This window comes from Chrysemys picta, chromosome 7, assembly GCF_011386835.1.
Source record: "Chrysemys picta bellii isolate R12L10 chromosome 7, ASM1138683v2, whole genome shotgun sequence".
NCBI classification, from domain to species: Eukaryota; Metazoa; Chordata; order Testudines; family Emydidae; genus Chrysemys; species Chrysemys picta.
Window position 1 is genome coordinate 87,633,137 of NC_088797.1, and position 12,324 is coordinate 87,645,460.

A 12,324-nucleotide genomic window follows, 5' to 3' on the forward strand; every position below is an offset into this window, starting at 1 on the left:
GGGCAGGTAGGTAGCTTCATAATTCCCAAAGTCTAAGACTTAGTGCTGCTGCTTTTATAGCCCTCATGTTTGAGTGTCCACGCCCCCACGTTACCTTGGTTATTACTGTTTGTGTTTTTCTTATCTCATACCTGAGCCTATGAGGTATTCAGGACTCTCAACTCCCATTGGTTTCAGAAGGAGTTGAGAGTGCTCAGCATTTTGCAAGGTCAGGCTAGTTTTGTTTCTTGGCTCTGACTATTTACATGATTAGCAGAGTCTCTGCTGGCATTATTTTATGTATTTATTTGCATTACCATTGATCTTGGTTGGGGTCTCCAGGTACAGAGCCCCATTGTGCTAGTCGCTGTACATAAATGTAGAATGAACCAGTCCCTGCTCTGAATAGCTTACAATCTATGTAAATAGATAAGATAATGGTACTTATCTTCTCCCATCATTTGTTTATCTTCATTTTACAGTGGAGGAATTGAAGCATAGAGAGATTAAGTGTCTTGCCCCAGGTCACACAAGAGATCTGTGGAACAGTTAGGATTTGAATCTAGCTCTGCTAAATTGCAGTCTACCTTCTGGGCATACTACTGTTAGGAAGGTTTCATCTGAATTAAAATACATTTTTAGGGAGTTTTCAAAGAGCTATAGCAGTGGTTCCCAAACTTGTTCCGCCGCTTGTGCAGGGAAAGCCCCTGGCGGGCCGAGCCAGTTTGTTTACCTGCCGCGTCCACAGGTTTGGCTGATTGCGTCTCCCAGTGGCCACGGTTCGCTGCTCCAGGCCAACGGGAGCTGCTGGAAGCGGCGGCCAGTACGTCCCTCTGCCTGCGCTGCTTCCAGCAGCTCCCATTGGCCCTGGAGCAGCGAACCGCGGCCACTGGGAGCTGCGATCGGCCAAACCTGCGGACGCGGCAGGTAAACAAACCAGCCTGGCCCGCCAGGGGCTTTCCCTGCACAAGCGGCGGAACAAGTTTGGGAACCACTGAGTTATAGAAATGAGGGGTGAAAAGATTGATTAGGTCATCTAATTAAAGTACAAAATATACCAATCCTGTACACCTCAGCTGGGAAACCAACTATATGTATACAGCTCACAATTTTGATTCATATGGTAGATGGATCACAACAGTGAAACTGCCACAAGTCTGTTTCACAAGGGGAAGAACCAGCCCCAAGTTACTGGGGAGATGATTATTTTCAGAGGATTTATTTAAATGAACTTTAATTAAATAACTCACAGTGACTTGTTAAGGTGTCATCTGTCTGATGACTGGTGAGGGCTGGCTGGACTTCTTACGGGCCCCTGTTTACATGTGACTGCATTGCTGGGGTGCTGCTGAATATGAGGTGGGTATCATAATCTCCTCCTAGACCTGGTCACTGAGATCCACACTACAGGTTTGCAAAATACTTCTTTAAACTTCCTTTGCTTGCTGCCCAGCTGCCTCTTCAGCACCAGGCATTCTTTAGAATTAGCGTGGGGGTGGCCAGGTGGGTGGTTTGGCCTAGGTGGGGCATGGACAAAATAGCTTTCAAACAGATACTCAGGCACTGATCTTTAAAAAGCTGTAGTTTCTAAGCTCCTAGCTAAAGAAATGCTCAAGCAAACACAGATAAACTGTATGTCAATGATTTCCCCAGTGGGCTCCACTTTAGTTACATTTGAATTGGTGAATTATGAAACAGAGGGTAGAGGGAAATGATAGCGCCTAAAGCTTCTTCCTGTGGTTTGTTCTGCTCTTTGTTAGCACGGGTGGAGTGTTTGAAACAAACCTATGTCCATGGGTACTGAGCAATGACTCCCACTAATCCATGCTAAGCACCAACCCACACCCAGGGCCTGTTGTGTGATTTAGGGATTCATTGTGCAGTCACAAGGTGACCAGTGTCATGTGGGTGTTTTTCACTGCCCGTTGCTTCCTGAGGGAACCCATTAAAGCCCTGAGGGAGTACCTCTTTGTTTCTATTTGTAAATGCTACTTCAGGAAGCACCTGCCAAAACAGCGTGGTTTAATAATATTCCCCCCTTGCAGAATGCTTTATAAACATTCACTAATCCTCACAACACCCCTGTGAGGTAGATATTGTTAGCCCCATTTTACAGGTGAGGAAACAGACACAAAGAGAGGTCAATGGTTTGAGTGTTGTGAGAGCTCAACACCTCTCAAACCATGGTATAAGTGAGTTTAGGACCTGAATGTACCTTAAATTATAGCAATTGTGTGAAGAAAGTTTCTGTCTCCCCACACAATAGATGGAGAGTTTCTCCATAGGTGTATATAGTACATGTACATAGAATCCATGTGTCTGAATTCCCACCTGAACTGTGCAGCTACGGATGCTGGAATAATCACCAACTTTTCTGTATTGTCATAGAATCACTAAAATGGCAACAGAGATAAAGAACTTGGAACCTGTTCTTCAGCAGCTGGAGTAAGTACCCAAGTGCCATTCCCTACATTTGGAAGAAACACCTAAGCAGCAATGCCATGAGTGAGCAGGTGGGAAAGCAGCAGCTTGTACCCCTGCAAACAGTAACTGAGCTGATGGGGCTTCTGACTTAAAAATGGTCATATGGGGTGGTGATAGGTGTTTCATTGCTGACAGAGGGAAGCCTGCTGGGCCCATCTCCATCAGGCAGACAAAAGAAACATTCTGCTTGGAGTTTGAGTGTTAGCTTTCTAGCTAATAAACCTGCACACACCAGGTTTCCTGTGCAGTGACATAAGCAGAGTTCAAGTTACATTGTGCGGTAACAACACTGAGTGACATACCATTAAAAAGTCTGGTTTTGGTTTTCATTTTGAAACCATGGGTGAATAACTACAGAGGCAGCATCCATTCCCAGAACTAAACCTGGGTGAATTGTTCATAACAAATAATTCACAATGAATTTCACCATGTTTCCTGTTCCCACTTTGTTTGCAAAAAGAGAACATTTTTCTGAACTATATTTGCGGTATGAAATTATTCACTAATTTCTGCTGATAATCCTTGGTCTGTGGCTTGTTTATGAGCAGTTTGTTGGGGATGTTCAGTGCTTTCAGAGTGAGCTGTTTTATTTGGATGTCCAGGGCTAGAGTCTCTATATTTGAGCTGGCCCTTTTACACTGTCCTTGGGACAAAGGAGGCATAACAGGATTCCCCTTTTGTAGGTGAATTCCAGGCTGGTATAGAAGCCGAATAGCCAGTTGTATGCCATCTCTTCATGCCCTGCTCCAAAGATAGGGGGCACGTCAGGGAGAAAAGGCATGTTGGAGTAATTCTCAGACAGCAGAACAGCCATCTAAGGGGCTATTATAGCTGGGGAAGGTTACAGCAACCTGAGGCTGTTCTTATACTTACAGGAGGGGATGAACTGTCCCCTGGCTGCCCCCAGCCTCAGTAGGGTGCAAAGGTGGCTCTAAACCAGGGGTGGGCAAACTTTTAGGGCTGAGGGCCACATCTGGGTGGGGAAATTGTATGCAGGGCTGGGGCAGGTGGTTGGGGTGTGGGAGGGAGTGCAGAATGTGGGAGGGGATGCGGTGTGGAGGAAGGGGCTCAGGGCAAGGGATTGGGGCAGAGGAGGGGTGCGGGGTCTATGAGGGGCCTCAGGGAAGGGGGTTAGGATGCAGGAAGAGTGCAGAATGCAGGGGGGCTCAGGGCAGGGGTGCAGGAGGGATGCGGACTGCGGGAGGGGGTGCATAGGGGTGCAGGGTGCAGCAGGGAGCTCAGGGCAGGGGGTTAGGTGCGCAGGGGTGTGGGGCCTATGAGGGGGCTTAGGGCATGGAGTTGGGGTGCAGGAGAGTGCGAGGTGCAGGCAGAGGGCTTAGGGCAGGGGGTGGGGGGCGGCATGCAGGCAGGGTTCGGGCTCCGGCCCGGCACCGCTTACCTAAAGCGGCTCCAGGGTGGCAGCGGCGCACACCAGGGCCAGGGCAGGCTCCCTGCATTCCTGCCCTGTCCTCGGCCCCGCGCCACTCCAGGAAGCGCTGCGGCCCCTGGGGGAGGGGGGAAGGAGGGCTTCTCATGCGCTGCCCTTGCCGCGCCTCCAGGTACCGCCCCCGAAGCTCCCACTGGCTGCAGTTCCGCGCTCCCAGCCAATGGGAGCTGCGGGGGGCAGTGCCTGGAGGCGAGGACAATGCACGGAGCCCTCTCCCCCCCACCCCGGGGGCCGCAGGGAGTGGTGCCGGCCGCTTCTGAGAGCGGCACGGGGCCCACGGTGCCAGGGTGGGCAATCCCGCGGGCTGGATCCAAAGCCCTGAGGGGCCACATCCGGCTGCTGGCTGTAGTTTGCCCATTCCTGCTCTAAACCACCTTTTTCCCAACACCCCAAGTCTTGCCCATAGTACACAGAGTATGTTTCTGTTCCCTGATTGGATGAGCACAATGCTTAGAATCAGGTTTCTGGTGCTAATACTTATGGTAATGAATTCAAATTCACTTTCTACAAGAGTTGCCTGAAAACATGCCATTTCTACAAACATGGCTGTCAATCAACTTGTATTCATGTGTAAAGTAAACACAGAAGGGCTCAATGAATATTCAGGCAAAATTCAGCATTCACTCAGCTCTACTCAGCAGTTAATAGCCCCTGTTTGAAATACTGCCTGGGCCTGCAAATCACTTCCAAAGAAACCTTCCCTGCTCATCATTCTTCTGCTGCAACAGAGAGCATTTTGAAAACTTTGTTCCTGCCAAAGCATAGAGCACTCTGACACTCAGTGGGCTGCCATCGGGAAGTATGTGGGGAGTCCTAAAATGGTCTTTTTTTGTAGCACTTCAAAAGGATCAGAGCTGAGTTAAGATGATCATGGGGGAAAATCAGAACCCACATATTCCTGGGTCTCCTCTGCTTCTGATCTAGGAAACAGAACACTGAGCCAGACACTCCAGTAAAATACGATGATGTTTTTTTCTAGCTAAGAAATGCAGTGAAGCATGAGCATGATGCTGCAAATGGCTCCTGCTCCTCATATTAGCGTTGATGCTGATAATGCTGGGAGTCATCTGATGAAACGCCAGCTAACGATCCTCTGAGTGGAGGAGTTTTTGTCAGTCTTGAGAATGTGTTCTCAGTGCTTTGGTAAAGTTGAACTTCTAACCTGGCCTGTCTCAGCAGATGACAGATTAGGAAGCCATGACTCTGAGTCACCCATCAAAGCTGCCAGCTGGGGCAGTTCTCAGTTGTTTTCATGGGGGTTTCCTCAGAAGGCTCCTTTTTCTGCATGTCAGCAGAAACCCAGGAGTCTGTGTGGGCTTGTTTCTCAGCTTCCATACTCAGGTGAGCTCTTGCTGGCCTGCAGGTAACAACAAAGTGTTCCCATAAATACAGAACGGACCTGTTCAACACACAGCAAACTTTCCTATCAGCTTCTCTTCACTCAGGTATTTCATTCAAGCTGTTTTTCCTCAGTAAATTTGTCTAGAGCATTAAGAGCATTTCAGGTGGGTACAAAATTCAGATCCAAGATTTCCCTTTCTGTAAATGAAACATTCTAACAAAGTCTGCTCCAATGTCAATAAGGGAGAGGATTCCCGCAGTTTGCTGCAATCCCTTGGGATGTGGAGGAAAAGAATAGGTGATGGTGGATCTCTCTGCCTGGTCACAATGGACTTGGGGTGAAATCCCTGAGAGGAAGATAACCTGCACTTGGAATGGACTCTTATTCTGCCTTTCATGAACTGGACTTGTACCTAAGATATAGACATTTTCATAAAATGTGATTGCATGCTGATAAGTGGTTTTCTTCTCTTTTTCTCCAAGAACCAAGTGTATATCTGCTAAGGAGAAGATGGAGATGCTAAGGAGCCCAGTTGCTGGCCCATTCAAAGGAAAAGACATCACAGCATTAGCAGGGAAACTCAAACACGTGGCCCTGAACACGCCACTGCGGTTTAGTATGGAGGCCATGAGACCCCAGTCAAAGAACAACTCTCGCTTTGGCAACCTCAGCCACCATTCCTTCTTCTCACGGCACAACCCCCATCCTCACCGAGTGACCCACATCCAAGGTATGGCCTTAGGATGGGGGGCAGGAAACAGGAATTGAAGGCATTAATGATGTGGCCTTTCTTTGTTGAGGAGCAGAGGTCAGATGGGATGGGAGGAAACAGAAAAATCCATGTAATGCTTCAGCACAGGCCTGATTGTAGAGCACAGTGGGATATGAGGAAAGTAGTAGAACTCTGACTGCATAATGTTTCTAGATTAAGTGTTGCCCTGGTGATTCTTCTGAGCAGCAGTGATGATCTGAGACTCCTTAGGTTAATCCCATGCATGTCTTTGCTCCATCCCAGGACCTAGTTCAGAAAATCAGCTACTGCATCATCTGGATAAAATAATCCCAGCTGTGTATTTGCAGTTTAAGAATTTATCCCATGCTTGGCTTCCTGTTTAAAGTTGATAGAGGCGGTAGTGTAATTCATCCAAATTGTATATTCCCTGACTAAATAGAGATCTATAAACAGAGGTGCTTCAGGAATCCATTCAGTATTATTGGGGCAGGGGAGGAAAATTGATCTATGTATGCCACAGCAGAACTCATGCACCTACAGATTTATTATTCAGGCAGAAAGTAACTGTAAATGCTGTGTGTGTTATGCAAGGTGAAAGACACCTTGTGTGCTATTTTCTTGTGTGCTTCTTCCATTGAGTTACTCACTGATATTTGCCTCTTTTCATTTTCTTTTGTAGGCTTAAATGGCGTCCCCATCTGTATGGTTAATGACGGGTGGTCTGTGCTGACCCCTCTGTCACCTCATCCAATGATAAAAGGCCAGCTTTCTACTACCATATTGGGAGTACCAGGGGCTCAGATGCCAATTGGAGATCCACATAGTAATCTGGTCCCCAGGTTAACTGTAGGTTAGTGTGCTGCTCACACACTCAAGTGCAGTAGACTGCTTGATCGGGATGCCCTGTTAGATGGCCTTTTGTCCAATTAAGTGGAATTCCTTAATTAACAGAATTAATCATGCTGTACCTGAAATGGTTCTCAAATGACTTCACTTGTTTTGACTTGCTACAGGACTGGAGGTAGCTCAGGTTTTACTTTGACAAAAGACTCAGCCGGATTATTTTTCCTGCCCCTTTGAGCTGAAGTGGTTTTGAACCAGAGGAACATAATGCCAGGTTTCAGAGACATCATGTATTGCCACACAGCATTGGTGGAAAAACAGCTTTGCCCTGGCAGAAGTCTTCCTGTTGCATACAAAAGCACCATCAGCGTCTCATTTTTACAAGGGCCAGATAGCCCTATTTGAGAACCACTTAATCGCTTGCACGTATCCCAAGCAAGTGGAATTACCATGGCAATTAAGTGATGGACCATGCCATTAAATATCATCATCAGGTTTAAATTGGTTCCTTGCAAACAACCTAATTAACAGTATCTCAAATAAATGGAGTGAGTAATTATTTCCTAATCCTAAAGCCTCTTAGGTTAGAGCAGTGGTTCTCAACCAGGGGTACGCATAGCACTGGGGGTACTCAGAGGTCTTCCTCATCTAGATATTTGCCTAGTTTTACAATAGGCAACATAAAAAGCACTAGCAAAGTCAGTACAAACTAAAATTTCATATTGACAGTGACTTGTTTATACTGCTCTATGTTCTATACACTGAAATGTAAGTACAATATTTATATTCCAATTGATTTATTTTATAATTATATCGTAAAAACGAGAAAGTCAGCAATTTTTCAGTAATGGTGTGCTGTGACACTTTTGTATTTTTATGTCTGATTTTCTAAGCAAGTAGTTTTTAAGTGAGGTGAAACTTGGTGGTACACAAGACAAATCAGACTCCTGAAAGGGGTACAGTAGGCTGGAAAGGTTGAGAGCCACTGGGTTAGAGGTGCCTGCTTGTCCTTTCCCATCTTTCAGAGATATCACTGTGAGCAGAGTGCCCCTTTGTTCTGGACTCCTCCCCATTCTCCAGCAGCTTTATTTTTGGCAATATGAAGCCATGGGTTCTCCCTTCACCTGGAAGGCATCAGACCTCAGACACGCACAATGCTTTGGTGTTGCACCAACCGCCTGATACAACAGAATCCAAGGAGGGGGCAGTGTGTCTGATTCTGAACTGCCCATCTTGAGCAATAGGCTGTGGAGCACAGGGCTCTCACCATGATTTTAGTGGTCTCGTTTTTAGCCTTCTGTACCCCCGCAGCCCTGATCCTCCCTGCAGAGCCCAGAGCCCAAACAGGAGGTTTTAACAGTGGAAAAGATCAGAGATTTGAGAGATTCTCCCCTCTTCCTTCCCCTCCTCATCCTCTCATCCAGCTCTGCAACAACCCTCCCTCCTGTATGAGCCTCTATCTCCTTCCTGTATTATACTATGACGTTTGCACGTGCATGTTTGTGTTACTTCTAGGGCTATTCATGGTGTGAAATATGGGAACCTTCCTTTCCACTCACTCTCATACAAAGAGTATCACTGCTCAAGATACACTACATCCCATAATACATTGTAATGTATCCAGTGGTTGTAGCTACCATTTATTTGCATCTATTTCCATCCAAGCTCTGCAGGGGAACTGTTGGCCTCAGGATGAGACCATGCAAATTCCTTTCCACAGTGAAAATAGGAAGTCATGGATGCCTAAGGGGAGGAATTCAAGGTGTGGTCTATGTTCAGATATATGCAGGGTTTATAAGCAGGGCTGCCGAGAGTGGGTTCAGGCCCCGGTGAAAAAAATTTTTCGGGCCCCCCAGTAAGGGCGGACCGGCTAAACAGGGCCGACGAGAGGGGGAGGAAGCCGGGCCCCAGGCCCCCTTCCGGACCGCTGGGCCCCGGTAATTTGTACTGGCTTCCCCCCCTCCCATCAGCCTTGAGGAACTAAGTGGTGCTACTGTACTGAGCTTTCTCACATGTCTCCTATCTCTCACAGGCTCGTTGTCAGATGCATGGAGAGAAGAACTGAGGGAACTCGCTGCCAGAGTTAGTGCTTCCTCCTCCACTGAAATGGAGCACAAGGAAGTGGTGAGTTTTTCATACTGTGAGCATGACACTTACGGCTGCTTTGCTATTGAGTGTCATCTAACCAACACCTGGAATAACATAAAGAAATGGAAGGGAGGGAGCAGAAAAAGAGAGTTTTTCATGAGGCTGCTGTATCACTACTGTAAGTCATGTGGCCCATGTCTGTTAGTGACAGCATCAAGACTTGAAGGGTCATGTGGAAATCTATTTTGTAAAGATAATTTAAAGCTACTTATTCCTAATCTAAACAAGGCAAAATGTGCAATGGAATGTGACCCATGCCCAGATCTGGAGATCCCCAAATTTTGAAGGTTGACCAAAATCTGAACCCAGATCCAAATTTTGCAGATGATTTCTTTGCTTTTATAATGTGCTGGATCATGACTTCTGGATCTCTACTATCCCATTCTCTATGGTGTTTAATATCTGGAGCCAAAATTTGTAGTTTGAGTCTTTAACAACTACACAGAAGGGACCACACCAAAAGGAGAAGTGGGTCAACACTAGTTTTTCACCTCTTGACACATAGGCTCAAATCTATTTTAGGGTACAGATGAAATTGGTTTCAAACTCTTGTAAAAGCACATCACAAAACAATCGCACAACGGCACAACTGTTAATCTCCAGTGGAGGGAGGATCAGGACCTACAGGATGTTGCAGGTCAAGATTATGGAGCCATGAAAGATCATGGCTGGACCCAGCAGAGGTGTTTTAGGTCAGGATCAAAGGACACTGGCAGTGCTGGGGGAGCGGGGGGAGGGCAGAGCTAGAATACCAATGCGTATTACAGATCAGGATTGAGGTGCATATGTAGCACTGTGTACAGGAAGTTTACACAACCTCTGCATGCACTGTATCCGCTCCAGTGAGTGCTATCAGTCATTCACTTTCAAGAGCACCAGATTCGGCACCCTGGATTAGCATTCTTTAATACTGGGACCAGATAATGTCAGTGTTAACTTATAAACGATTATAGCTGCGTAAGGATAGCTATGGGTTTAGATGCAGTGTTTGGGTTTTGACCATTCAGTTGTCTGTCTCTTCTGACAGCAGTAGGTGGTGCACAAGTTTCAATTTTAAATAAAACATTGTTTGCAAAATCAGTGCACAGTTCACAGCTGGAGAGAAACACAGCTCCCAGGTGAACTTTTAGTACCACACAGTAGCTTCACTTTAACAGCAGCGGGTGCATTCATATTTTTTTGCAACAGCCAAGCACCTCTTTAATGAAGATTTCCCCTTTTGTCACAGCCTTTTTACACTCAGTCTTGTATTAAACATTTTATCTCCTGTGCAACCCCTGTCCCACTCTCAGCCCTCTAATCAGAAAGCATGTGTGCATTTGCATTTTAACAGGCAGAAGAGCCCCGGAGAGCAACACAGTACTCAGCAGAAACTGGGCGCCTCATCCCACCTTCTTCTCGGGCAACAGCCCACCATACATCCCAACAGTTGTGCCGGAATAATGCGAAGAACAAAGGCAAAGATGCTGCCCTGTCTTTCCAGGACCAAGAGCTGGTAGTAAGTAGAACATAATGAGAAAGAGTAGCTACACCTGGAACTTCCTGCTGCTCACTTCCTCTGTGTGACTGTTTTTCCTTTAGGACTGTCGCAGTGTAGGTACACTCCATCCCGTGTGCCAGGTCAGGTATGGAAAAAAACTGTACAGCACCCCGTTAGGTCCTGTGTTCATGACTCTGACTATAAAACATGGTACTACAGCCTAGTGGCTGGAGTCAGTAAAGCAGGGCAGCTTGGCCTAATGGCCAGAATCAATAGAGTAACCCACCTTGGTGGGACTGCATGGCCGATTAGCCCGTTGGGGGAGTGGGCGCCATTTTGGGGTGTGTGGCGTGATACCTCTCCAGCATATCATCAAGGATCTACAAACTATCCTGAAGGACGATCCCTCACTCTCCCAGATCTTGGGAGAGGCCAGTCCTCTCTTACAGATTTGCTTCAGGTTGCCCCAACCTGAAGCAAATACTCACCAGCAACCACACATCACACAACAAAAACACTAACCCAGGAACCTATCCTTGCAACAAAGCCCTTTGCCAACTCTGTCCACATATCTATTCAAGGACACCATCATAGGACCTAATCACATCAGCCACACCATCCGGGGCTCATTCACCTGCACATCTACCAATGTGATATATGCCAGCAATGTCCCCTGCCATGTAAATTGGCCAAACCAGACAGTCTCTATGCAAAAGAAAAAGGGGGGAGGGATAGCTCAGTGGTTTGAGCATTGGCCTGCTAAACCCAGGGTTGTGAGTTCAATCCTTGCGGGGGCCACTTGGGGATCAGGGGCAAAATCAGTAGTTGGTCCTGCTCGTGAAGGCAGGGGGCTGGACTCAATGACCTTTCAAGGTCCCTTCCAGTTCTAGGAGATGGGATATCTCCATTAATTTATTTATTTATTTATAAATGGACACAAATCAGACGTCAAGAATTATAACATTCAAAAACCAATCGGAGAACACTTCAACCTCCTGGACACTCAATTACAGACCTAAAAGTTGCAATTCTTCAACAACAAAAACTTCAAAAACAGACTCTAACGAGAAACTGCAGAACTGGAATTAATCTGCAAACTGGACACCATTAAATTAGGCTTGCAGAAAGACTGGGAGTGGATGGGTCATTATACAAACTAAAAACTATTTCTCCATGCTAATTTTCCCCCTCCTGTTACTCACACCTTCTTGTCAACTGTTTGAAATGGGCCACCCTGATTATCACTACAAACGTTTTTTTTTCCTCCTGCTGATAATAGCCCACCTTAACTGATTAGTTAGAGTTGGTATGGCAACTCCCATTTTTTCATGTTCTCTGTATATATATCTTCCTACTGTATTTTCCACTGCATGCATCTGATGAAGTGGGTTTTAGCCCACAAAAGCTTATGCCCAAATAAATGTGATAGTCTCTAAGGTGCCACAAGTACTCCTCGTTCCTTTTACTGTTAAAACTATGTGCCTTATTTCTAACTTGAATTGGTCTGGCTTCAACTTCTAGCCCTTGATTCTTGTTCTGCCTTTCTCTGTTATATTAAAATACCACTTAGTCCCTGGTGTTTTCTCCCCATGAAGGTACTTGTACATTGTAATCAAGTCATCGCTCAATAGTCTTTTAGATAAACTTAACAGATTGAGCTCTTAGAGATATTTTCTCTAACGTTCAAATAATTTTGTGCCTCTTTTCTGCACCTGCTTGAATTTTTCAACATCTTTTTAAAAATGTGGCCACCATAACTGGATGCAGTATTCTAATATCAGTCTTACCAATGTCATATGCAGAGGTAAAAATCACTTCCCTAGTCCTACTCACTATTCCCCTGTTTATACATCCAAAGACCATATTAG

The 12,324-nt window shown here is 46.1% G+C and overlaps 1 protein-coding gene across 6 annotated transcripts in view; it reads left to right on the forward strand.

Annotated features, from left to right (window-relative positions):
* The window catches only part of TBATA (thymus, brain and testes associated), a 29,152-nt gene that overhangs the window by 10,149 nt on the left and 6,679 nt on the right, over positions 1 to 12,324 (forward strand). For 5 of the 6 annotated variants that reach the window (XM_065551956.1, XM_065551958.1, XM_065551957.1 and 2 more), the window contains exons 2-6: positions 2,368 to 2,424; positions 5,735 to 5,982; positions 6,665 to 6,835; positions 8,861 to 8,952; positions 10,310 to 10,474. In XM_065551956.1, the coding sequence (XP_065408028.1) occupies positions 2,368 to 2,424; positions 5,735 to 5,982; positions 6,665 to 6,835; positions 8,861 to 8,952; positions 10,310 to 10,474 (733 nt within the window). Of the gene's footprint in view, positions 1 to 2,367; positions 2,425 to 5,144; positions 5,356 to 5,734; positions 5,983 to 6,664; positions 6,836 to 8,860; positions 8,953 to 10,309; positions 10,475 to 12,324 lie in introns of those variants that run through there. The other variant, XM_065551960.1, reaches the window with a different exon arrangement.